Source organism: Melozone crissalis, unplaced genomic scaffold (assembly GCF_028551555.1).
Source record: "Melozone crissalis strain CALT ecotype California unplaced genomic scaffold, PUWL_Pcris_2 ptg000465l_1, whole genome shotgun sequence".
In the NCBI taxonomy this organism is placed as follows: domain Eukaryota; kingdom Metazoa; phylum Chordata; class Aves; order Passeriformes; family Passerellidae; genus Melozone; species Melozone crissalis.
In genome coordinates this window covers 1-27,603 of record NW_026536182.1, presented here as the reverse complement: position 1 = coordinate 27,603, position 27,603 = coordinate 1, and the positions used below count along the sequence as shown (strand labels likewise).

At 49.9% G+C, this 27,603-nt stretch overlaps 1 protein-coding gene across 1 annotated transcript; it reads right to left on the bottom strand.

Annotated features, from left to right (window-relative positions):
• Positions 1-6,242: 6,242 nt before the first annotated feature.
• Positions 6,243-27,598, bottom strand: LOC128950143 (zinc finger protein 638-like; the record flags this gene model as incomplete). Its single annotated transcript, XM_054295019.1, has 5 exons — positions 6,243-6,313; positions 7,928-7,966; positions 11,383-11,444; positions 17,387-19,226; positions 27,546-27,598. Coding segments are annotated over 5 exons (2,065 nt in total), but the record flags the coding sequence as incomplete, so codon positions are not given.
• Between the last annotated feature and the right edge of the window lie 5 nt (positions 27,599-27,603).

Genomic DNA, 27,603 nt, shown 5'->3' with positions numbered 1-27,603 from the left:
AATTATATAGGGATTTTTTGGGGAAAAAATGGGGAAAAGATAGGGTTTTTTGGGGGGGAAAATGGGAATTTTATGGGGAAAAAATGGGAATTTTTAGGGGTTTTTTTTGGGAATTTTGGGAAAAAAACCTGGATTTTTCAGGGGGAAAATGGGAATTTTGGGAAAAAATGGGAATTTTGGGGTGGCCTGAAGCCCGGGCCCAGCGTGCGCATCACCGCCTCCAGCACCGCACGGCGCGCTGCAACGGGGAAAAATGGGATTTTAATAGGGGTTTTTTGGGGAAAAATGGGGAAAAAATGGGGATTTTATGGGGGATTTTTGGGGAAAAAACGGGGAAAAAAATGGGGATTTTATGGGGGATTTTTGGGAAAAAAATGGGGATTTTTGGGGAAAAAAATAGGAATTTTTGGGGATTTTTTAATGGGAATTTCGGGGAAAAATGGGAATTATATAGGGATTTTTTGGGGAAAAAATGGGAAAAAGATAGGGATTTTTTTGGGGGGAAAATGGGAATTTTATGGGGAAAAAATGGGAATTTTATGGGGATTTTATGGGGATTTTTTGGGGAAAAAATGGGAATTTTTAGGGGTTTTTTGGGAATTTTGGAAATAAACCTGGATTTTTTGGGGGGAAAATGGGAATTTTAGGGGATTTTTTAATGGGAATTTTGGGAAAAAATGGAATTTTATGGGGGATTTTTGGGGGAAAAATGGGGATTTTATGGGGAAATTTTGGGGAAAAAATGGGAATTTTACAGGGATTTTTTGGGGAAAAAATGGGGATTTTTTGGGATTTTTTGGGGGGAAAATGGGGAATTTTTAGGGATTTTTTGCGGAAAAAATGGGAAATTTTTATGGGGATTTTTTGGGGGAAAAAGGGAATTTTATGGGGATTTTTGAGGAAAAAAAGGGGATTTTATGGGGATTTTTGGGGAAAAAATGGGAACTTTATGGGGGATTTTTGGGGAAAAAATGGGGGAAAAATGGGGATTTTATGGGGAATTTTTGGGGAAAAAATGGGAATTTTATGGGGATTTTTTGGGGGAAAAATGGGGGAAAAAATGGGATTTTATGGGGATTTTTGGGGAAAAAATGGGAATTTTTATGGGGGATTTTTGGGGAAAAAATGGGGAAAAAATGGGGAAAAAATGGGAATTTTGGGCCTTTTTTTTAGAAAAAAAAAGGGATTTTCTGGGGATTTTAAATAGGAATTTTGGGAAAAAAAGGGAATTTTGGGGTGGCCTGAAGCCCGGGCCCAGCGTGCGCATCACCGCCTCCAGCGCCGCGCGGCGCGCTGCAACGGGGAAAAATGGGATTTTAATAGGGGTTTTTTGGGGAAAAAATGGGGATTTTATGGGGGATTTTTGGGGAAAAAATGAGGAAAAAAATGGGGATTTTTTGGGGAAAAAAATGGGGATTTTGGGGGATTTTTTAACGGGAATTTTGGGGAAAAATGGGAATTTTATAGGGATTTTTTGGGGGAAAAATGGGGAAAAATGGGATTTTTAGGGATTTTTTGGGGGGAAACTGGGAATTTTATGGGGAAAAAAATGGGAATTTTATGGGGATTTTTTTGGGGAAAAAAATGGGAATTTTTAGGGGTTTTTTTGGGAATTTTGGGAAAAAAACCTGGATTTTTTGGGGGGAAAATGGGAATTTTAGGGGATTTTTTAATGGGAATTTTGGGAAAAAATGGGAATTTTAGGGGATCTTTTGGGGGAGTTTTGGGAAAAAAAATTGATTTTTTTGGGAAAAAATGGGAACTTTATAGGGATTTTTTGGGGAAAAATGGGGAAAAAGTGGGAATTTTAAAGGGGTTTTTTGGGGAAAAATGAGAATTTTATAGGGATTTTTAGGGGAAAAGGGGGAATTTTTAAGGATTTTTTGGGGATAAAGGGGAATTTTATATGGATTTTTTGAGGAAAAAAAGGGAATTTTGGGAGATTTTTTGGGGACAAAATCAGGAATTTTATGGAGATTTTTTGGGGAACAAATGGGAAATTTATGGGGATTTTTGGGGGGGAAAATGGGAATTTTACGGGGATTTTTTGGGGAAAAATGGTAATTTTGGGAAAAAAAGGAAATTTTTTGAGGGAAAAATGGGAATTTTGGGGGGATGTTTTAGGGAACTTCAGGAGAAAACGGGATTTTTTTTTTAAAATGGGAATTTTAGGGGATTTTTTAGGAATTTTGGAGGGAAAAAAATGGCGGTTGTGGGCAAAAAAATGGGGCTACAAGAAAAAAAAAACAAAAAAACAAACAAAAAAAAAAAAAAAAAACCAAAAAAACAATTTTTTTCTGGGGATACTTCAGCGAATTTTGGGAAAAAACTGGGTGTCTTTTTCGAAAAAATGGGGATTTTTTGGGGGAAAAAAGGGAATTTTTGTGGATTTTTGGGGAAAAATGGGAATTTATAGGAATTTTTTGGAGGAGAAAATGGGAATTTTATGGGGGATTTTTGGGGGAAAAATGGGAATTTTATATGGATTTTTGGGGGAAAAATGGGAATTTTATGGGAATTTTTGGGGAAAAATGGGGAAAAAATGGGAATTTTATGGGGGATTTTTGGAGAAAAAAATGGGAATTTTTAGGGTTTTTTTTGGGAATTTTGGGAAAAAATGGACATTTTTTGAGGGAAAATGGGAATTTTTGGGGATTTTTTTGGAAATGTTGTGGGAAAAAATGGGAATTTTTTAAATGTTTTTGGGGAAAAAATGGGAATTTTTTTGACAAAAAAAGGAATTTTGTGGGGATTTTTTTGGGGATTTTGGGGGATTCTTTGGACAAAAATTGGATTTTTGGGGGGAATTTTGGGGAATTTTGGGAAAAAATGGGAACTTTTTGGGGGGAAAAGGAGGGAATTCCAGGGGGATTTTTTGGGAATTTTGGGGAAACAATGGGAAAGTTTTGGGGGATTTTTTTGAAAAAATGGGAATTTTTGGGGGAGAGAAATGGGAATTTTTGGGCATTTTTTTGTGGATTTTGGGGAAAAAACAGGAATTTCTTGGGAATTCTTTTGGGCATACTTGGGGAAAAAAGGGAATTTGGGGGGATTTTTGGAAAAACATTGAAATTTTGGGAGATGTTTTTGGAAAAAAGAGAATTTTGGGGGGATTTTTGGAAATTTTGGGGAAAAAAGGGGAATTTTGGGGAAAAAATGGGAATTTTGGGGGGATCGCTTTGGGAATTTTGGGGAAAATTAAGAAATCTTAGGGGGTTGTTTTAGAAAAAATAGCAATTTTCAAAAAATAATTATGGATTTTTTAAAATATTTTGGGGGAAAAAATGGGAATTTTGGGAAATTTATTTTGGAATTTTTGGGGGATTTTTTTAAATTATGGGAATAAGATGGGAATTTTGGGGGAATATTTGGGTTTTTTTTTTTTTTTTTCAAAAAAATCCCCAGTAATTAATGGGGGGATTTAAAAAAAAATTTTTTGTCAATGTTTTGGGAATTTTTTGGGATTTTCCTGGGAATTCTTTGGGAATTGCCTGCTCCTGTCCGAGCCCGCCGTACTTACAAGCTCGGAGCCTTCCTGCGCTGCTGGGGCTGCTTTAATTAGTCCTTAATTAGTCCTTAATTAGTCGTTAATTAATGCGAGGCTGCGGAGAACCCACAGGTGGTTATTGGCTGGAGCATTCCCAAGGTTTTGGATTTATCCCTAAAAAAAATCCTGGGAATCCCAAAATTCCCTTTGGGGGGGGGGAAAAAATGGGAATTCCATTGAGGAATCCCAAAATTCCCATCGGGAATTCCACTGAGCATTCCCAAAATTCCCATTGGGAATCCCATTGAGGAATCCCAAAATTCCCATTGAGAATTCCACTGAGCATTCCCAAAATTCCCATTGGGAATTCCACTGAGCATTCCCAAAATTCCAATTGGGAATCCCATTGAGGAATCCCAAAATTCCCACTGGGAATCCCATTGAGGAATCCCAAAATTCCCATTGGGAATCCCATTGAGGAATCCCAAAATTCCCACTGGGAATCCCATTGAGGAATCCCAAAATTCCCATTGGGAATCCCATTGAGGAATCCCAAAATTCGCACTGGGAATCCCATTGAGGAATCCCAAAATTCCCAGTGGGAATTCCACTGAGCATTCCCAAAATTCCCATTGGGAATCCCATTGAGCATTCCCAAAATTCCCATTGGGAATTCCACTGAGCAATCCCAAAATTCCAATCAGGGGTTAAAAATTGGGAATCTTACTGAATTCCCAAAATTCCCTTTTGGGGTGGAAAAAATTTGGGAATCCCATTGAGGAATCCCAAAATTCCCATTGGGAATCCCATTGAGCAATCCCAAAATTCCAATCAGGGGTGAAAATTATGGGAACCCCACTGAACTCCTAAAATTCCCTTTGGGGGTGGAAAAAACCTTGGGAATCTCATTGGGGAATCCCAAAATTCCCACTGGGAATCCCATTGAGGAATCCCAAAATTCCCATTGGAAATCCCATTGAGGAATCGCAAAATTCCCATTGGGAATCCCATTGGGGAATCCCAAAATTCCCATTGGGAATCCCATTGAGGAATCGCAAAATTCCCATTGGGAATCCCATTGAGCAATCCCAAAATTCCCACTGGGAATCCCATTGAGCAATCCCAAAATTCCCACTGGGAATTCCACTGAGGAATCCCAAAATTCCAATCAGGGGTGAAAATTATGGGAACCCCACTGAATTCCCAAAATTCCCTTTGGGGGTGGAAAAAATTTGGGAATCCCATCGAGGAATCCCAAAATTCCCATTGGGAATCCCACTGAGCATTCCCAAAATTCCCAGTGGGTTTAAAAAGATTTAGGGAATCCCACTGAGCATTCCCAAAATTCCAATTAGGGGTCGAAAAACCACCGGGAATCCCAGTGAATTCCCAAAATTCCCATTGGTGGTGAAGAAAACTTTGGGAAATTCCATTGAGAATTCCCAAAATTCCAATTGAGGATTAAAAAAATCATCGGAATTCCACTGAGCATTCCCAAAATTCATCAGGAACCTCGCTGAGATTTCCCAAAATTCCAGTTGGGGGTGAAGAAAACTTTGGGAACGCCCCAGAATTTCCAAAATTCCCACCAGGAATCCCATTGAGCATTCCCAAAATTCCAATTAGGGGTAAAAAGCCATCGTGAATCCCAGTGAATTCCCAAAATCCCCATTCGGAATCCAACTGAGCATTCCCAAAATTCTGATCAGGGATGAAAAATCCATCAGGAATCCCAGTGAATTCCCAAAATTCCCTTTGTGGGGGATGAAGAAAACTTTGGGAACAGCAGAAAATTCCCAAAATTCCCTTTGTGGGGGACGGTAAACTTGGAGAATTCCGCTGAATTCCTAAAATTCCCTTTGGGAGAGGAGTATAAACTTAGGGAATCGCTGAGAATTCCCAAAATTCCCATTGGGGGTGAAGAAAACATCGTGAATCGCACAGAGCTCCCAAAATTCCCTTTGGGGGAGGATAAAATTTGGGAATCCCACTGAGCAATCCCAAAGTTCCCACTGGGGGTGTAAAAACCATCGGGAATGCCAGCGAGCGTTCCAAAATTCCCATTGGAGATAAGAAAACTGAGAATCCAGGCTGGGCCTGATGCGGGCACGCCCTGAACCCCGTTAATGCCCGCTGTGTGCCCGCTGTGTGCCCGCTGTGTGCCCGGTGTGAGTGTGCCTGCTGTGTGCCCGGTGTGAGTGTGCCTGCTGTGTGCCCGGTGTGTGCCTGCTGCGTGTGTGCCCAGTGTGTGTGTGCCCGGTGTGAGTGTGCCTGCTGTGTGTGTGCCCGGTGTGTGTGTGCCCGGTGTACCCCCGGTGCGCGCAGACCTTCCGAGGAGCGGCTGGGCCGGCTGCGGGCGCGCTCTGAACCCCGTTAATGCCCCCCCTGCCCGGTGTACCCCCGGTGCGCGCACACCTTCCGAGGAGCGGCTGGGCCGGCTGCGGGCGCGCTCTGAACCCCGTTAATGCCCCCCCCGCCCGGTGTACCCCCGGTGCGCGCACACCTTCGGAGGAGCGGCTGCTGCGGCCGCCGCGGGCGCGCTCGGCGCTGCGGGAGCGGCTGCGGCGCGCCCGGGGGCTGCCGCGGGCGAGGCTGCGCGGGCGGGAGCGGGAGCGGGAGCGGGAGCGGGGCCGCGGGAGGCGCCGCCCGCCGGGGCTGCGCGAGCGCGGCCGCCGGAGCCGCCCGGGGCTGCGCGAGCGGGAGCGGCGGCGGCGCGAGGAGGGGCCGGGCGGGAGCGGCGGCGGCCGCGGGCGGCGGCGGGCCGGGCCGGGCGGGGACGGCGAGCGGCGGCGCGGGGTGCGGTTCTCCTTGCGCTCGGCGCCATGCCTGCCCCGGGACGGAGAGAGAGAGAGAGACGGGGTGAGACTGGGGAGAGGGGGATGGGAGCGGGGATACGGGACTGGGGATGTGGGACTGGGGAGATGGGATTGGGAAATGGGATATGGGATTGGGGATGTGGGATTGGGGAAAGGGTGGTGGGATTGGGGATATGGGATTGGGGATGTGGGATTGGGAAATGGGATATGGGATTGGGGATGTGGGACTGGGAAATGGGATATGGGATTGGGGATGTGGGACTGGGAAATGGGATATGGGATTGGGGATGTGGGACTGGGAAATGGGATATGGGATTAGGGATGTGGGATTGGGGAAAGGGTGGTGGGATTGGGGAAATAGGATTGGGGATATGGGATTGGGGATGTGGGATTGGGGATGTGGGATTGGGGATGTGGGATTGGGGAGATGGGATTGGGAAATGGGATATGGGATTGGGGATGTGGGATTGGGGAGATGGGATTGGGAAATGGGGATTTGGGGATGTGGGATTGGGGAAATGGATTGGGGAAATGGGGATTGGGGAAATGGGATTGGGGATATGGGATTGGGGAAATGGGATTGGGGAGATGGGGATTTGGGGATATGGGATTGGGGAAATGGGATTGGGGAAATGGGATTGGGGAAATGGGATTGGGGAAATGGGGATTGGGGAAATGGGATTGGGAAATGGGATTGGGGAAATGGGATTGGGGAAAGGGTGGTGGGAGTGGGGATGTGGGACTGGGGAAATGGGATTGGGGATATGGGATTGGGGATATGGGGGGTGAGGGATTGTGAGGAAAGGGGTGGGGATGGGGATAAAGGAAATGGGATTGGGGAAATGAGATTTGGGAAATGGGATTGGGGAAATGGGGATTTGGGGAAATGGCATTGGGGATATGGGATTGGGGTGATGGGATTGGGAAAGGGTGATGGGATTGGGGATATGGGACTGGGGAGATGGGATTTGGGGAAGTGGGATTGGGGATATGGGGATTTGGGGATGTGGGATTGGAGATGTGGGATTAGGGATATGGGATTGGGGAGAAGGGATTGGGGAGATGGGATTGGGGATTTGGGATTGGGTAAATGGGATTGGGTAAATGGGATTGGGGATATGGGATTGGGGATATGGGATTGGGGAATGGGAATTGGGGAATGGGGGAAATGGGGAATTGGGGAATGGGGGAAATGAGAAACAAAATGGGAAACGCTGGACAAAGCTGGAAAAAAACTAATTAGAAACTGGGGGAAAACTGGGAAAAAACTCCCCAGACAGATTTGGGGAAATGGGGGATTGGGGGAAAGGGGGAAATGAGATTTCTGGGGAAAGGAAGAAATGAGAAAAATACCAGGGAAATACTGGACAAATCTGGACTAAACAGGAAAAACTGGATAAGACTGGAAAAAATGGTAAAAACTGATTAAACTGAATATGGGAAAAGGGGGACTGGGGAAAGGGGGATTTGGGGAAAGGGGGAAATGAGATTTGTTTTTTATAAAATTTTCCAATAAAAATGTGACCTCGTGGAGAGGGGTTGGAAAGTGCAAACCAGGGAAAAGAAATTGTTAAAATTAATAAATTAATGAGTAATTAAGGAAGGAATGGAAAGCACAAGGTACCTGCTGGAGGAGTGAGCCTCAGGATTCCACTCGGGATATCTGTCAACGACAAAGCCAAGAAAATGTCAGTGGAAAAGCCAAAATTCTCAAAAAAAAAAGGATTTTTCCAGATAAATATTCCCATTTGGGACCCCAGAAGCACCAAACGCTGATTTCTGCTGGGAATATCCTTGGATGGGATTTGAGGTTCCTCCCACCCCAAACCATTCCAGGATTTTGGAGCCCCTTGGCTCTGGGAGAGCTGGGAATGTTCCCCTGGAGAAGGGAAAATTCCAGGGAATCCTCAGAGTCCCTGCAGGGGCTCCAGGAGAGCTGGAGAAAGGAAAAAGGGGGGAAAGGAGAAAAAAAAAAAGAGAAAAAAGAGGGGGGGAAATGGAAAAGGGAATGTTTGGGTTTCAGGGATCAGGGATTATAAAACAGGGGACAAGGCCTGCAGGGACAGGAGCCAGGGAATGGCTCCAGTGGGAAAGGGCAGATTGGGCTGGGATCTTGGCAAGGAATTCCTGGCTGGGCTGGAATTTCCAGGAATTCCCAAGCCCTGGCAGTGCCCAAGGCCAGGCTGGATGGGCTTGGATCAACCTGGGATGGTGGGAGGTGTCCCTGCCCATGGATGGGGTGGAATTGTTGGGATTTAAGGTCCCTCTCCAGCATTCCGTGATCCTCAATGGATCCCCAGTGGATTTCAAATGGATCGCAAACGGATCCCACGGTGGATCACAAATGGATCCCAAACAGATTCCCAGTGCACTCCCAACTGATTCCCCAGTGGATTCCAAATGGATCCCAAATGGACTCCATGCTGCATTCCCAACAGATTCCCAGTGGGTCTCAAAAAATATCCCCAGTGGATCCCAAATGGATTCCACGCTGCATTCACAATGGATCCACAATGGATTCCCAGTGGATCCCAAAAAGTTCCCCAGCGGATCCCAAATGGATTCCCAGAGTATTCCTAGTGAATCCCGCTGTGCATTCCCAATGGATTCCCAGTGAATCCCCAAAAGATCCCCAGTAGATTCCCAATGGATTCCAAATGGATCCTGCAGTGGATTCCCAATGTGTCCCAAACTGATCCCACCGTGGATCCATTTGGGACACACTGGGAATCATGGAATGCTGGATTCCTAATGGATCCCACAGTGGATTCCCAATGGATTCCCAGTGAATTCCCAAAGGATCCCAAATAGATTCCACAGTGCATTCACAATGGATTCTCAGTGACTTCCCAGTGAATCCCCAAAAGATCCCCAGTGGATTCCCAATGGATCCCAAATGGCTTCCCAGTGGACCCCCAATTGATTCCCAGTGGATCCCCAATGTGTCCCAAACTGATCCCACAGTGGATCCATTTAGGACACACTGGGAATCATGGAATGCTGGATTCCTAATAGATCCCACAGTGGATTTCCAATGGATCCCACAGTGAATTCCCAATGGATCCCAAACAGATTCCCAGTGCACTCCCAACTGATTCCCCAGTGGATTCCCACTGGATCCCAAATGGATTCCCCCATGGAATCCCAATGGATCCCTACCAAATCCCCAACTGATTCCCAGTGCACTCCCGATGGATCCTCGGTGGATTCCAAATGGATCCCAAATTGATTCCACAGTCAGTTCCAAATTGATTCCCAGCTGATCCCAAAGCAGATTCCCAATGGAACCCAAATGGATTCAGCAGTGCATTCCCAATGGATCCCCAGTGGATCCCGAGTGAATTCCCAGTGGATTCCCAATGGACTCCCAAGATTCCTGGCAGCTCCCCAGTGGATCCCAAATGGATCCCAAATGGATCCCACAGTGGATCTCCAACTGATTCCCGATTGATTCCCAGTGGATGCCCAGTGTGTCCCAAATGGATCCCACAGCAGATTCCCAATGGATCCCACCGTGGACTCCCAACGAATTCCCAGCGGATCTCAAAAAGATCCCCAGTGGATCCCAAATGGATCATACAAGGGATTCCCAAAGGATCCCGAATGGATCCCAAAGCAGATTCCAAATTGACTGACATGGGTTCAACAGTGCATTCCCAACGGATCCCTGGCAGATCCCCAAATGATTCCCAACGGATCCCTGGCGGATCCCCAACTGTTTCCCACTTGATTCCCCAGTGGATCTCCAAATTATTCCCACTGGGATCCCTGGCAGATCCCCAAATGATTCCCAATGGATCCCTGGTGGATCCCCAACTGTTTCCCACTCGGTTCCCCAGTGGATCTCCAATTGATTCTCACTGGGTTTCCAAATTATTCCCAATTGATCCCCAATTGATTCCCAATGGATCCCTGGCAGATCCCCAACTGATTCCCAGTGGATCCTTAGCAGATCCCCATCAGATCCCCAGTGGATCCCAAATGGATTCCCCAGTGCATTCCCAATGGATTCCCACTGAACTCACAGCTGATCCCCAGTGGATCCCAAATGGATTATACAAGGGATTCCCAATGGATCCCAAAGCAGATTCCAAATTGACTGACATGGGTTCAACAGTGCATTCCCAACAGATCCCTGGCAGATCCCCAACTGATTCCCACTTGATTCCCCAGTGGATCCCCAACTGATTCCCACTGGGTCTCCAAATTATTCCCAATGGATCCCTGGCAGATCCCCAATTGTTTCCCAATGGATCCCTGGTGGATCCCCAATTGCTTCCCACTTGATTCCCCAGTGGATCCCCAACTGATTCCCACTGGGTCTCCAAAATATTCCCAATGGATCCCTGGCAGATGCCCAATTGTTTCCCAATGGATCCCTGGCGGATCCTCAAATGATTCCCAATGGATCCCTGGTGGATCCCCAACTGCTTCCCACTTGATTCCCCAGTGGATCCCCAACTGATTCCCACTGGGATTCCAAATTATTCCAAATGGATCCCTGGCAGATCCCCAACTGATTCCCAATGGATCCCTGGCAGATCCCCAATTGTTTCCCAATGGATCCCTGGCGGATCCTCAAATGATTCCCACTGGATCCCTGGTGGATCCCCAATTGCTTCCCACTTGATTCCCCAGTGGATCCCCAACTGATTCCCACTGGGTCTCCAAAATATTCCCAATGGATCCCTGGCAGATCCCCAATTGTTTCCCAATGGATCCCTGGCGGATCCTCAAATGATTCCCAATGGATCCCTGGCAGATCCCCAATTGTTTCCCAATGGATCCCTGGCGGATCCTCAAATGATTCCCACTGGATCCCTGGCGGATCCTCAAATGATTCCCACTGGATCCCTGGCGGATCCTCAAATGATTCCCAATGGATCCCTGGCGGATCCTCAAATGATTCCCACTGGATCCCTGGCGGATCCTCAAATGATTCCCACTGGATCCCTGGCGGATCCTCAAATGATTCCCAATGGATCCCTGGCGGATCCTCAAATGATTCCCACTGGATCCCTGGCGGATCCCCAATTGATTCCCACTGGATCCCCATCAGCTCCCCGGTGGATCCCTTACTGTTGGCGCAGCCTGCGGCAGCTCTCGAGGTGCTCGGGGTTGTTCTGGTGCAGGATCCAATCCTGGGGAAAAGAGAACATCGGGAAAAGCGGGGTCAGGGTGGGAACCCCGGGATCACCCCAATAACCCCTCGGGGCTGGGCTTGCACCCTCCAGCCCACCTTTACCTCGGAAACGTCAAATTCCCATGGAAAGTCAAATTCCCATGGAATTCAGGCAGGGCGTTAAAAGCTGATTATTGCTGCTCCAGCGCAAAAGCCTCAATTAAACTGATTCATTCAATCAATTAATTAAACGAAACAATTAATTCATTAAATCAATTAATTCATCAATTAACGAGCAGGATGGCAGCAGCACGTGGATCACCGGAGGCTGCTCCAAAATCAATCAGAATTAAAGGGAATGAATCCACGATTTGCCGTCACATCCGTGAGCGATTCCGGCTCCCTCCAGATGCGGCATCTCCACATCCAACCTCATTCCCAGCCTGGAATTCCTGCGCCTGGAGCTCTGGAAATGTTCAGCTCCCATCATGTCACAGCTCAAAGGTCATCGCAGAGCCTCGGGATGGTTTTCACGCTCGTTTATCGTTTAAAAAATCGGATAAAAATTGGATTTAACTCCATATAAAAATGCCTAAATTCCTAACTGGGAATATTGACAGGGAGCTGGGAAAAAAAGGAGGGAGGTTGCTATGGAGAAGGAATATTCCTTGGAAAACTCTTGGAATTCTTCAAGGTGGAAAATCACCACTGATAATTATTAAATATTCTTGGAAAAAAAAAAAGAATCAACTTCCAGCGGCTCTTAGAGTATAAATTCCAATCAAATACGGAAAAATTAATATAAAATAATGGATCTGAAGAGTCTGGATGATGGAATAATTCCCGTGAGGATAAAACAGTGTTTTCAGCATTCCAAGCTGGTTTTCCCTAATTCCAGACCATCCCTAAGCAATCCCATTCGCAAGGATCCGGATTTTTCCAGGCTTGAATTTAACCAGAATTAAAAAAAAAAAAAAAAAAAAAAAAAAAAAAAAAAAAAAGCTGCTCCTCAAGGAAAACTTGAGGGAAAAGGGAATTTGACTCCCAGAATTCCAATTCCATGGTTCCAAGGAGGAGTTTTGGCTCCCAAATCCCTCCAGCTGCTGATCCAAGACTTTTGGGAATCTTCTTCTCCTTGCCAGGTCCTCACCAGCCAAAGCCCTCTGGATTTATGGATTTTCCTCCTTTTTGCCCCATTCCTAACTCTTCCCATTCTTTGGGAATATTCCACTGTCCACAGAACCCAAAATCCTCTGGATTGATGGATTTTCCTCCTTTTTGCCCCATTTCTAACTCTTCCCATTCTTCGGGAATATTCCACTGTCCAGAGAATTCAAAATCCTCTGGATTTATGAATTTTCCTCCTTTTTCCTCATTTCCTAACTCTTCCCACTCTTGGGGAATATTCCACTGTCCACAGAACCCAAAACTCTCTGGAATGATGGATTTTCCTCCCTTTTGCCCCATTTCTAACTCTTCCCATTCTTTGGGAATATTCCACTGTCCACAGAACCCAAAATCCTCTGGATTGATGGATTTTCCTCCTTTTTGCCTCATTTCTAACTCTTCCCACTCTTTGGGAATATTCCACTGTCCACAGAACCCCAAATCCTCTGGATTTATGGATTTTCCTCCCTTTTGCCCCATTCCTAACTCTTCCCATTCTTTGGGAATATTCCACTGTCCACAGAACCCAAAACCCTCTGGATTTATGGATTTTCCTCCTTTTTCCTCATTTCTAACTCTTCCCATTCTTTGGGAATATTCCACTGTCCACAGAACCCCAAATCCTCTGGATTTATGGATTTTCCTCATTTTTGCCTCATTTCTAACTCTTCCCACTCTTTGGGAATATTCCACTGTCCACAGAACCCAAAATCCTCTGGATTGATGGATTTTCCTCCTTTTTGCCTCATTCCTAACTCTTCCCACTCTTTGGGAATATTCCACTGTCCATGGAACCATCATGGAATGGTTGGGTTGGAAGAGAACCCCAAGATGATCCCAGGTTGCTCCAAGCCCCATCCAACCTGGATTTGGACATTCCAGGGACGGAACAGCCACGTTTTCCTGGGATCCAAAGAAATCCTTCTCCTAAAATTACAGGATCCCTCCCCATAAATCTTGGTGAGAAAGAAAAATTCCATCTGAACTCCTCCATTCCAACCTTCCCTAATTCCATCCCAACCTCCTCTCGCTCATGGATCACCACCAAGAAGTCCCGGAAGCAGAAGGTGGTGGAGCAAAATGTCCAATAAAGGAATTCCGAGTGCAAATCTTCATGGAAAACACAAAATCCCAAGGATTTCACAAATTCCTGGTCCAAGGAGGCATCAACCCCAACTTTGAGTGGATTTGGGGAACCAAAGTGGATAAAAATAAGGATAAATCCATCCCTCGTGCTGGGAATGTTTCAGATCCACTTCATTCCAGATGTGAGGGGATTGAGGATGAAGGAATTGTTATTCCAAGAAATCTGCTCCATCCAAGACGTGAAGTGTTTGGAGAAGGAGGAATCCCACAAATCCCACTTTGTTATTCCTGCAGGACGCAATTCTGAGCTGAAAACGAAGCTGCTCCATGGAATATCCATAAAATCCTTCGAGATTTTGAGGATTTTGGAAATTAGAATTGAAAGGGAACAGCAGAGGGTCAGATTCCGCCTATCCCAGAGCAGAATTGGGAATTTTGCCCTAAAAACCATCCAGGACACAAAGATTTTTGGGAATACTGGGCCCCAGCATCGATTTTGGCCTCAAATTCTGATTTTAATGCCCCAAAACCCACCTTGGTGTGGCTGCTCCTCCTCGCAGCCAGCCCTGAGGATCCCACAGGAACGTTCCTCAGGATCAGAGTCCAACCTCTCACCCCGTCCCTTCCTCCCCGACACCAAAATGAGGCCAAATCTGTCAAATTCTGGTGCTGCCCCAACCCCACCTTCCATGGGCACCTCCACAAATTTCCACCATTTCTTCCACAAATTTCCAATACTTGTTGGACCTGCCTGCTTCAAATGATCCATTTTCCATAAAAAAAAACTCTGGATGCAGGTGGCAAACACCAAAACTTGTGGCTTCTAAACCAAAAACAAACAAAACCCCCTTGAAATGTATCAGAAATCTGTAAAAATGACATCCAGGGAGATTTTTTTTTTTTCCAGGGAAAATTCAGCTTCCAGATTTTTGGCACAGCCAAGTTGGAGGGATGATGTTGGGATGAATATCCCACATCCAGGTGGGAACTTCTGGGTTTCATATTCCAGTGGTTGGAATTCTCTTCCCATGGGCAACACGGTGTGGTTGGACCCAAAATGAGTCAATCCAAGTGCAGATTTTAAAAAAATCTATGGAAAAACAATGGAAAAATCCACGAAAATTTCATGGAAAAAGGGAGCTCACGACCAACCGCCTGAACTCAGAAACCAGCGCTGGAATTTTGTTTTTTGGATCTTCAGACATGGGATAGAGAAGGTTTTCCTCATTGGGCACCTTCATCTTCATCCAATATCAGTTCTGTTATCCCAGAATCCTGGAATGGTTTGGGTGGGAAGGGACCTTAAATCCCATCCATTCCCACCCCATCCACGGGCAGGGACACCTCCCCCAATCCCAGGTGGATCCAAATCCATCCAAGCTGGCCTTGGGCACTGCCAGGGATCCAGGGGCAGCCACAGCAAATCTGGGAATCCCAGCCCAGCCAGGAATTCCTTGCCAAGATCCCAGCCCAATCTCCCCTTTCCCAGTGGGAGCCATTCCCTGGCTCCTGTCCCTGCCGGCCTTGTCCCCAGTCCCTCTCCAGCTCTCCTGGAGCCCCTGCAGGGACTCTGAGGATTCCCTGGAATTTTCCCTTCTCCAGGGGAACATTCCCAGCTCTCCCAGCCTGGCTCCAGAGCATCTCCATGGCCTCCTCTGGATTTGCTCCAGCAGCTCCAGGTCCTCCTGGCGTTGCCCCAAAGCTGGAGGCAGCTCTGCAGGTGGGGTCTCACCTGGGCAGGATTCCCACCTTTCCTGCTGCCCACGCTGTGGGATCAGCCCAGGACACCCCAAGTCCTTCTCCCAGAGCTGCTCCGATCGTTCTCTTCCCATCCTGGATCTGTGCTGGGATTGTCCTGCTCCGGGAGCTCCTGCCCTCGCTGGACCTCACGAGGTTGGGATGGTCCCACCTTCCCAGGCCGTCCTGGAGAACCCTTCCAGGTGTGATCCCAGGGCAGAGCTCGGTGTCACCTTCACCATGCCAAGGGTGACCGATCCCGGCGTCCTTGTCACCGACGGAGGCGTCGAATGGTGCTGACCCCGACCTCAGGGTGGCCGGTCCTACCTGGGCACGGAGCTGGTGACAACTGCAAGCGCCGCCATCCGTGAAATCCATCTCTCCGGGCCGAGGACAGCCAGGCCACCTGGGACAGCATCAAATGTCTCAAGTCCTTGGGAATCACTGGATCTGGTGGCTCCTCCGACCTGAGGTCCCATCCAGCTCTCACAGGACAGGGAACGGTTGGGAAGACAAATCTTGAACGTCCAGGTCATCTCCAACCACCCGAACCCGACCGGATTTGCTGAACTGCAGAGCTGGAATTGAGAGGAATTCTTCTATCTCTGCAATTCGTGGATACACCAGCTGCACATTTCTCCATCAAAGTTTTAGTTTTGGGATAAAACTCCCAAACTCTTGTGGTTCTTCTGCACCAGGGCTGGTCCTGGGAGGTCTCCTGCGTCCCTGGGAGACAAAACACCAAACACTTCCCAAAGGAAGGGAATCCAGGCCAGAGCTGAAGGACAGGGAGCAGGTTTGGGGGGCTGCAGTAGGATCAGCATTCCTGGGAACACATCCCACCCCAGTGGCACCAGGACAAGATCTCACAACCTTTAATCCACCCCAAAACCCTCAGCCAGAGCTGATTTGCCAACACATTTTCAGTGACAACATTTCCCTCCTTAAACGAGCTAAGAATTCCCATCTCAGTTAATTCCCTTTTCCAAAATTGCTTTTTCCCTTTGTTAACACTCCCCACTTTCGTCTTCCTGTTCAATTTTACCCATTTTTATTTAAATCCATCCTTCCCTTCCCACTTCCAGCTGCCCACCTCCCTGGCCCTCAGCGCCTCCTGGGGAAAAGGATTTGGGAATTTCTGGGTTTTTCCCTAACAAAGCCGTCCCCATTTTCAGCCAGATTTTTAACTCACAGCAAACAGAGCCTAAAATCTCCAGGATTTTGCCAAATTACAAAAATCCCTCCCCCGCAGCCTCTCCACACTTTGCAATTCAAACACATTAAATAATTATTAATTAATTACTCTGAGTTTTTAGATCACGTTCTCCAACATTTTTGATGGATCAAACCTTGGGCTTTTCCAGGAAAACCCACAGCTTCCAAAACATTTTTTATCTCCAAATATCCACCATTTTCTCCCTTTATTTTTTTCCTTCAAAGCTCAAACTGGGATTTCCTTCGAGGCTGAGAGCCCGGCGGGATGAATGGACGCATTTTCCGCGTCGCCCCGAGCCAGCCTCTGGAATATTCAGCGTTGTCACACAGAGCAGATTTGGAAGATGAAATTTCGGGTTCTAAATGGGCTCTTTTGTTTTCAGGCAGAGTTTGGAGGAGGAGGGGGGGGGGAATGAACACACAGACATCTCACCCTCCCCCAGACATGATTTGAGTCCCCCGCGCACGACATTAAAATTTCACTCCGCTGCTCGAGGTTTGTTTTGCTGTTTGAGACCCGCTGCAAAGTCAAAAAACCGTTTCAACGCTAAAATAAAAATTAAAATCAACACGTAAAGCAACTCTGAAATGCAACTGGGAGCAGAACGCTCCGGTACAATCATCTCTAGCACCATTCCCAACACTCAACCTTGGCGATCAGCATCCCAATCCACAGAATTCCCAAGGCAAACAACCAGCGGCAGGAAAAGGTGCAGAGTACACACGCGTAGGGAATAATCTGGGAAAGCCACTCACCTTCATATGAGTGCACTCAAGGTTACACAGAGAACACAAATGTGGGAATATTCGCGGCGACGTGGCATAGTAGTCGTTCATCATGGACGGGGTGGGCAGGCGTTTGCTCTTCTCGGGGAACACGGGCAGCCAGGACGCCTTCACCACCCCGAACGGGGATTTGATGGGCTCCTGTGCGGGTGAGTGGTAGGGTTTGTGGTAGGGTTTGTGTCCCGCCGGGGCCCCGCCGGTGGTGCTGGGGCCATGATGGGCGCTGGGGCCGTGATGGGCGCTGGGGCCATGATGGGCGCTGGGGCCAGGATGGGCGCTGGGGCCGTGATGGGCGCTGGGGCCAGGATGGGCGCTGGGGCCAGGGTGGGCGCTGGGGCCTGGATGGGCGCTGGGCCCGGGATGGGTGCTAGGCCCAGGATGGGCGCTAGGCCCGGGATGGGCGCTGGGCCCGGGATGGGCGCTGCCAGCGTCGCGCTGCTTCTGCTCGTGCTGGCTGATGGCGGCCAGGAGCCCGGCCGAGAAGGGCGGCGGCGTCAAGGGCGGCAACACGTGCTGGGTCACGGGCGGCTGGACCAGCGGCGGCATCACCGGGGGCAGCATGGGCTGCGGCAGCGGCGTGGGCAGCAGCGCCGGCAGGATGGGCGGCAGCACCGGCGGCATGGGCGGCTGGGACGCCGGCTTCACCACCGGCAGCACGGCGGGCGCGGCGCCGCACAGCACCGGCACCTTGGCCGGCGGCTCGGCCGGGAAAAACGACGGAGCGGGCGAGGAGTCGGCGGGGAAGGCCGGCAGCTTGATGAGGTCTTCGGCCGGGAACACGGGGTTGCACGGCACGTTGGGCACGTTGGGGACGTTGGGCACGTTGGGCGGCGGGACGGCCGCCGGCACGCTCTGCTCCCGCTGGAATTCTTCCCGGTTCTCCGCGCTCGAGCTTTCGGGATTGAAGACGCGCGCTTCCAGCGGCTCCTCGGGCAGCGCCTCGGGGTTGTAGGTGCGGATCTCCAGCGGGTCCTCGGTGTAGCCGTACTTGCTGGCGTGGCCGTAGTCGATCACTTTGCTCTTGACGGCGGCGCCGCCGCTCTCGCCCGCCGGCTCCTCCCCCCGGCTCGCAGCGTGCAGGCCGGGCACGGCGTGGCCCATCTTGCGGATGCGGATCTCCCGCAGGATCCGCGGCATGTTCTCGGGCGTCAGCTGGTCGTCGGGGTAGCGGCTCAGCTCCTCCAGGTCCTCGTTGGACAGCCCGAAGCTCGCTAAAATGCTGGAGGCGCTTTCGGGCGTGTAGCGGTTCTGGGGGTTGGAGTTCTGCTCCAAGACCGGCGCCGGGCCGGGCGGCTTCGGGCCGGCGGTGCCGGCGGGGCAGGGGCCGCCATCCCAGCGAGTGGCACGGGGGTCTCCCTTCGGCTCCTGGTGCAGGCCGCTCTTCTCCTTGACTTTCCTGGGATCGGCCCTGTGCAGCGTGACGCGGACGTTGATCCTCTGCGAACCCGTCCACTCCTGCCCCGAGAACCTCTGGGGCGCTCCTTGGGGCGTCGCGGGCGCGGCTTTCCTGGGCGGCCCCGCCGCGCCTCCGGCCCCGAACGCCGCCGGGGGTTTGGCGCCCGCCGGGTTGGGTCCTCTGGGCCTCGGGGGCAAGGTTCCTCTGGGGCTAAACATTGCGTCTTTCAGCAATGCCCGGCGGACGCCAGCGCGGGGAGGCGCCCGCCCGCCGCCGGCAGCCGAGCGCTGGAGAGCCAAGTGGGTCTTAATTTGGGCAAGCTGAAAAGGAGGAGGGCCCAACACAAGGGGGCCGGCAAGGCCAAGGTTCAGGGAATTCACAAGTGGTGCGAAACTTTCCAAGAACAACACAAAGCTGCAAGTTAAAAGACAAGGATTAGATGGGTCATCTTTGGCATCTGCTCACAGCGGCTTCTAGGACGGGGAGAAAAGCAACCCGAGGCACGGAAGCGGGATTTGCGCCACAGTTTAAAGCACTCAAAATTCACAAATAAAAATGTTTTCTTTCACTGTTTAAAATCTTAAATATAGAGAACAAGTGATTAATCAATTAAACAGCTGATTAACAAGCTTAACCCAACAAATTGGATCTCACAGGGAACGCAACCGGTGGTGACACTTGCAACAGCATCGCTTAAAACCCGGCATTTCACTTCTTTGTGACAACAGAGTTCGGGTTTAATTACAATTAATAATTTTAGGAGCAGCAAGGCAAAGCGTGAAACCCCCCTGTCGGGAGGGTGACGAGGGATGAGCTGGAAGTGGAACCACTGAGGTGGAGAACTCCAACCAGCTCCAGCCGGGTGGAGCTGAGCCGAGGCCGGAGCGGTTTCCAGGAGGACACTCCCATGAGCGCTCTCATGGGCGAAGAGCAAACCCTGCAAGAATTCACAGGGTGGGACGAGGCTGCAACTCTGTGGGTAGAAAATATCCGATCTCTCCAAGAGCTTAAATAGAAAGGGTTTGAAACAGAGAGGAGTAAAACCGTACAGGAACAACAACAAAAAAAAATCTCCACGCAAAAAGCGCCGTGATCAATGGAAGTGGGGCTTGGTTTGGGTGAAATCACTGAGAATTTGGTGCTGCGGGGCGGGAAAAGAAGGTACAAATACAGGGAGAGGAAAATGAAACACCACAGAGTTCTGGAGAGAGAATCACACAAGGCTTTGGGCTGGAAGGGACCTTAAAGCCCATCCCATTCCACCTCCTGCCATTCCCATTCCCACACCTCGCGTTATCCCAGAGTGCCCCAAGCCCCATCCAAGCAGGTCAGGGATGGAGACCGAGATCAGTGAAACATCAAAGAGCAGCAAAGTCCTCGTGCAGCTCCTCGGGGACCGAGCGAGGACAGCGGGAATTCTGGATTTAGGGCGAGGAACATCAGCGCGTCCCCAGCCCCGTCCCCGTTCCCAACCCTGAACACGGCGCTGCCGGAGCAGCCGCGGCAAAAACTCCCAACCCTGTCCCAGCCCAAAGCAGGAAAACTCCAAACCCGGGAATTCCTCATTTCCCCCTCGTCCATCTCTTGTCTCCTGGAAACGAACTCTTCTTGCAGCTTTTCCGAGAGTTTTCCCGGCCGTTCCCGGAGCTCCGCGCCGAGTTCCTGCAGCACCGAGGTTCTCGTCTCTCCGATGCCGTCGCGGGGTTTTGTTTTCCAAGCTCGTGGAAGTCGAGTCCAGCTGGAAGTTCTTCCACGAGTAGAGATTCACACTGAGATCACAGCTCAAGGAATAAACCTTACAGGGAATGACCAAACACAGGGGCAGGAGAGGAGGATTTTCCAGCACAATTCCCAGAGTTTGTTCCCATCTGGGTGTGAGGTTTTTTTGAGGGATTATTTAATTTGAACCAAGTACAAACTGTTCGGGCTCGGGAGAAATGTGAATCCTATTAATCCTCGCCAAGCAAACAATAACCAGATTCCCACCAGACAGCATTCCCAAAATTCTGGCCTCTCACCCAATATTCCTCCTCCCTCCATAAATTAAATCGGATTTCAACAGGAGCTGCGTGTGAAGCCAAGTTTGTTCCAGAGGGTTTCCAAACATTCCAAACATTCCCCGAGCCACCTCCTGCCTTTCTGTTTGTGTTTTCTTCAGAATTCCCAGCACCGGAGGACAAAAATTCCCTCTGAGCCCATCCCTGTGGGAAGCACTTGAAGAAGAAATGCTGTCAAAGCCACCCACCACCAGGACAACCGCAAATGGGTCAGCAGAGCAAATCTGAAACACCACCAACCTGAATTCCACAGATCAGGAACTTTCCAAAGGAGGAAAAAACACAGAATTCCCACGGGATGAGTTTTTACCTCTCCAGGTATTTCCAGGTGCCGCATCTGACACGGACAGCTGGGAGCAGGGAAGCTCCCACAGCAGGATCGGGGATAACAACTCACCTCTGACACCTCAGGGATGGAATCCAGGTTGGGAAAGACTTGGAGCAACCTGGTTTATGGAAAATGTCCCCCTCCATGGCAGGGGGTGGCATTGGATGGGGTTTGAGGTCCCTTCCCGCCCAAACTAGTCCGGGATTCTAGGAAGGGCTGCGGACGAGGAGCTCCTGATTGACCTTTCCAAAGGAAACGCTGGAAATGCTCCTAAGGAAATGCCAAGATGGAGGAAACAATGGTCTGGAGATATCAGGGAGAGCCTCACCTTCCTCCTCCAGGCAGCTTTGTTTGGGAAGAGTCGGAGCCTCGGAGGCGCCGCTGCCGGGACAGGGACACCACAGCAGGGACCGAGCTCTGAGCTGGGGCTGTGGCGACACCGAGTAGAAATCATGGAATGGTTTGGGTGGGAAAAGAGCTTCAATCCCATCCAACCCCATCCCCAGATCAGGGATACTTCCACCATCCCAGGCGGCTCCAAGCCCCGGTGTCCAGCCTGGCCTTGGGCACTGCCAGGGATCCAGGGGCAGCCACAGCAAATCTGGGAATTCCAGCCCAGCCAGCAATTCCTTGCCAAGATCCCAGCCCAATCTGCCCTTTCCCAGTGGAAGCCATTCCCTGCCTCCTGTCCCTCCATCCCTTATCCCGTTTTATAATCCCTGATCCCTGAAACCCAAACATTCCTTTTTCCATTTTCCCCCTCTTTTTTTTTTTCCGTTTTTCTCCATTTTTTTCCCCTTCCCCCCCCCTTTTTCCTTTCTCCAGCTCTCCTGGAGCCCCTGCAGGGACTCTGAGGATTCCCTGGAATTTTCCTTTCTCCAGGTGAACATTCCCAGCTCTCCCAGAGCAAAAGAGCTCCAGAATCCTGGAATGGTTTGGGTTGGAAAAGACCTTAAATCCCATCCCATCCACGGGCAGGGACAGCTCCCACTGTCCCAGGTGGATCCAGCCTGGCTTGGACACTTCCAAGGATCCAGGGGCAGCCACAGCAAATCTGGGAATTCCAGCCCAGCCAGGAATTCCTTGCCAAGATCCCAGCCCAATCTGCCCTTTCCCAGTGGGAGCCATTCCCTGGCTCCTGTCCCTGCAGGCCTTGTCCCCAGTCCCTCTCCAGCTCTCCTGGAGCCCCTTTAGGACTCTGAGGATTCCCTGGAATTTTCCCTTCTCCAGGGGAACATGCCCAGCTCTCCCAGCCTGAATCCATCTCCGTGGCCTCCTCTGGACTCCCATCCTTGTCTCTGTGTCCCATCACTCCATCCCTCATGTCCCAAGTCCCTCTCAAGCTCCCCTTTAGGCTCTGAGCTCTCCCTGGAGCTCTCCCTTCTCCAGGAGAACATTCCCAGCTGATCCCTGGGAAGGGAAATCCCAGAACTCCAGAGCACAACGCAAAAGCCGAACGACGCCTTCCTTGCTTTCCCCTCAACTTCCCGCCTCCACTTTTCCAGGCTTCCCAATGCAGATGGAGAAACAGAAAATTCTGGATTTTAAACTCTCCCTGGTGCTTGCAGAGCCTGGATGAGAGCACAGAGCAAGAATTCCTGCATGGAGGGAAAGGACAAAGAACCTGCACCAGCACGGAATCCTGGGATTATCCCGGCTGGAAAACACCTCTGGCATCATCCGGTCCGAGCTGTGCCCACTGCCCAGCTTGGCACCGAGTGCCACATCCAGGATCACCAGGGATGGGCACTCCAAAGCTCCCTGGGCACCTCCAAGGCCTGAGCACCCTTTCCATGAGGAAATTCCACCCTGAGCCTCCCCTGACCCAGCCTGAGGCCGCTCCCTCTTATCCCGTTATCCCCTGGGATCAGACCCCAACTCCCCCTCCCTGTCAGGGATTTCTGCAGAAATCCAAAAAGGACAAAGAATCTGCACCAGCACGGAATCCTGGGATTATCCCGGCTGGAAAACACCTCTGGCATCATCCGGTCCCAGCTGTGCCTGATCCCCACCTTGGCACCGAGTTATGGCTATCCATGGTTATCCAATGGTTATCCACGGTTATCCAATGGTTATCCATGGTTATCCAATGGTTATCCACGGTTATCCAATGGTTATCCACGGTTATCCAATGGTTATCCATGGTTATCCAATGGTTATCCACGGTTATCCAATGGTTATCCACGGTTATCCAATGGTTATCCATGGTTATCCAATGGTTATCCACGATTATCCAATGGTTATCCGTGGTTATCCAATGGTTATCCACGGTTATCCAATGGTTATCCATGGTTATCCAATGGTTATCCACGATTATCCAATGGTTATCCATGGTTATCCAATGGTTATCCATGGCCACAACCAGGACCACCAGGGATGGGCACTCCCAAAGCTCCCTGGGCACCTCCATGGCCTGAGCACCCTTTCCATGAGGAAATTCCACCCCGAGCCTCCCCTGAGGCCGTTCCCTGTTATCCCGTTATCCCCTGGGATCAGAGCCCAACTCCCCCTCCCTGTCAGGGATTTCTGGAGAGCCACAAGGTCCCCTCTGGAGCCTCTTTTCTCCAGGAGCCTCAGGAGAAGGCAGAAGAGGAATTTCTCCCGTCACACAGAAGGTTCATCCAAAAGGAAATTCCAAAAGGAGAATTTCCTGATGCGTCCCTATAAATAGCACGGAATTTTCCGGCTCTGGGCTAACTCCAGAGCAGATAAACAAAGCTGGAAGCAAAGCCGTGCCTGGGAAGCTGCTGGGCCTTTCCAAGAGCTTTTCCAGAACTGACCCCACCATGGGGATCTCACCACGTCCACTCCCAAGACCTGGACCTCCTTTGGAGATGCCCTGCCCTTCCTTTGTTTGATGGCAAAATCTTGGAATGTTCTGGAAGAACCTGGATTTTCCTCCTCCTTCCTGTGCTGCCCATCCAGAGGGTGCCATGGTCCTTCCCCCTGGAGAATTCCTCACCCACAGCAGCCCAGATGTTCTCTCATCGAGGTCAGGACTCGGGCAAGGCGTTCCCAGCCCTTTTCCTGCAGCTGGGAATTCCTTCCCGTGACTCTGGATGGCTCTGGATATTTCACCACCCTCTGGATCTCTGGGATTGTCATCTCCAGACCTCCCCTCGCCAGCACAACCCCACCCCGAGGGGACATCCCAGTTCCAGCAGGAGCTCCTCGAGTTTCTGGGTCATCCGTGGTGTCCGTCCATGTAATCCTTCCATCCTGGCATCTTCCAGCTCCTCCCAAATCCAGCAGAGCACGACAGATCCAGGAGGGCTGCCATTCCAGGTTCTGCCATTCGTGGTGGGCTGCCATTCCAGGTGGGTTGGCATTCCAGGTTGTGCCATTCCAGGTGGGCTGGCATTCCAGGTTCTCCCATTCATGGTGGGCTCCCATTCCAGGTTCTCCCATCCATGGTGGGCTCCCATTCCAGGTTCTGCCATTCATGGTGGGCTCCCATTCCAGGTTCTGCCATCCATGGTGGGCTGCCATTCCAGGTTCTCCCATTCATGGTGGGCTGCCATTCCAGTTTCTCCCAATTCCAGGTTCGCCCATCCATGGTGGCCTGGCATTCCAGGTTCTCCCATTCATGGTGGGCTGCCATTCCAGGTTCTCCCATCCATGGTGGGCTCCCATTCCAGGTTCTCCCATCCATGGTGGGCTGACATTCCAGGTTCTCCCATCCATGGTGGGCTGACATTCCAGGTTCTCCCAATTCCAGGTTCTCCCATCCATGGTGGGCTGCCATTCCAGGTTCTCCCATTCATGGTGGGCTGGTACTCCAGGTTCTCCCATTACATGGTGGGCTCCCATTCCAGGTTCTCCCATCCATGGTGGGTTAGCATTCCAGGTTCTGCCATTCATGGTGGGCTGCCATTCCAGGTTCTGCCATTCATGGTGGGCTCCCATTCCAGGTTCTCCCATTCCAGCAGGACCACCTGCCTGCTCAAGCAAGAATTCCCAGGATTTTCGAGGTGAAAGCAGCACCAGGCTGAATCCTCCCTGGGGACACTCCGGTGACCAGCTCCAGATCCAGCAGGATCTCAGCTGGGATCAGTGGATTGGGAATTCCAAGAACCAGGATCACTGGGAACGTTCCAGCCACTCTAGGGCACACGAGGGGTTGGGACGTGCCCTGGAGGATGAGGAGGAAGAGGAAGGCAGGATGGGAATGGTCCCGGAGCACCTGGAGAATGGGAAGAGGACAAATCCCAGCCTGGAAATTTGGATTTGCCAGGAAAAAAGAGAACAGCAAGGGCTGAGCTGGAATTGTAAAGCCTGAAGGAAGCGGATCCTAAAAAAGGACCAGGATGGGAAAGGAAACATTGAACAAGAAAATTCCTGGGATGAGATAAAACCACGTGGAAAAAAGGGACCCAAACCCCAAACAAAGTCATTCCTCCCACTCTGTGCCATCCTGGAAGCCAACATCCCATTTTCCCACTCCCCTATCCCAGTTTTCCTATGGAAAAAGACATTTTGCAGGTATGGAATATCCCCTCAGCCACTCCAGGCCCATTCCCAGCTCAGAGAAAGCCAAACTCAGCTCCCAAATCCCAAACAAAACTCCCAGCAAAAGTCCATCCCATCCCAAGCAGAACATCAACGCCAGCCCTGAAATCCACTGGAATATTCCCAAAATTCTGCCCCATCCCAGCCTTTGGGGCAGGAGGTTCCTATCCAGACACAGCAAAAAAAGAAATAAAAATCAGGACCAACCTTTCAACCAAGAATTCCTGAAACAGGACCAAAATCAGGCATTTTAACACCAGACATTTTCCTCAAGTTCCACTTTCAGAGCAGCACAAAGTTTGATAAATCGATTTAAACACCAGCAACAGCTCCCTGACTCCATCACTGACATTCCTGCCTAAAATTCCCCCCCAAAAAAAGCCCAAATTCCACACAGAATATTTAACTGATGGCAAGGAAGTGGGAGAATAGGTTTTATTTACCTTCAAGAGTGAAAGATAAAAGGGAAACACCCAGATGAGCTCCTTGTGTGGCAGCAAAATCAACTCAAATCCCAAATTGGGGAAGGAAAAGTGGGAAGAGAAGGAATCCAGGTTTTGGAAGCCTTTGGAAAACCCCACCCTTGGATAAATATCCTCAAATTTCAGCACAAATTGGGGAAGAAGAGGCTGGGCTGGTCCCTTCCATCCCCACAGCCCAAGGCAGACTTAAATGGGGAAAAAGAAATTAAAAATGAAATTCAGGATACTCCTTTTCCTTGGGGAATGTCTTATCCCAAGAAAATCATGAGCTCATGTCAGATCCACCCTCTCTGATGCTCCCAGGAGCTCACTGAAAGTTTTGGATGTCCAGGGAAGGATCCCACATCAGAGAAAGGAGCAAAAAAACCCCCAAATAAACAATATTGAAACATCAATTCTGGGTTGGAATGCGATTTTTTGGGGCTTGGTTTGGGTTCTGAGTCAAAAAAAACCTATTAAGTTTTATGTAAATACTCTTAGAAATTACCCTATAAAAAGAGATTAAAAAAAAAATTAAAGCAACAACCCACATTACATTTTTGGTTTAAAATAACACTAAAAATATCCAAGGAGCCTGCGCTAAAATCGCATTTTAAAAAAGGTTAAATCCCCCGAAAGAGGAAGTTCCTGCAAACCACGTGATGCTACCGAGCTACAGCACTTGGCCTTCCGTAAAAATCATTTTTCTTTGGGTATTTTACCCAATTCTGCTCAATTATTTCCGTTTTAAAGCAGAAAAAAAGGGAAAATCCGCGTTTTTAACTCGAACCACGTGGAGGTGCCGGAGGTCACGTCCAGGTCCTGAGGCGCAAACCCAACCTAAGGCTGGTGTTGCTCTTTTTAGGGTCAATTTTAACCCAAACCCACAACTCCCAGCATCCATATCCCATTGTTTCAACGTAAAAATGCTGAATTTATGGATTTATAACCCTAGGGAAGGGTAAAATTAAGGCTTTGAGTGTTGTTTGACGTGTAGGGGAATGGAGGGAGAGCCAAGGCAGTTTGACCTCACTTCAAACCGCGTAAACCCGAGACTGAAATGTCTAAAAAACCAAATTTAAATCCGCGCCGGGTACAAAATGCGGCGAATCCCTTGCGGGGTTGCGGCTGCGGTGCAGGTCGGTGGCTACGGGGCGGCTTTATCCGCGTGCCGGAAGAAAAAGGATATAAGATTAACGACAAAGTGACTACAAATAAAGGAATAAAGGAGAAGGGATGAAAAAATAAACAATAAACACCCACAGCCCGAAGCTCCTCATGAGGGCCCCTCAGCCGCCCCCCCCCCAGCCGCCATTACGCGCGTCCCCCTCAGCCCTCACCGCTGAGGGAGGGGGGGCGGCCGCCGCTCGCCTCCTACCTCCGCCGGCGCGCAGCCGCCGCTCTCCCCGCGTCCCCCGCCGCCGGGACGAGCCGGG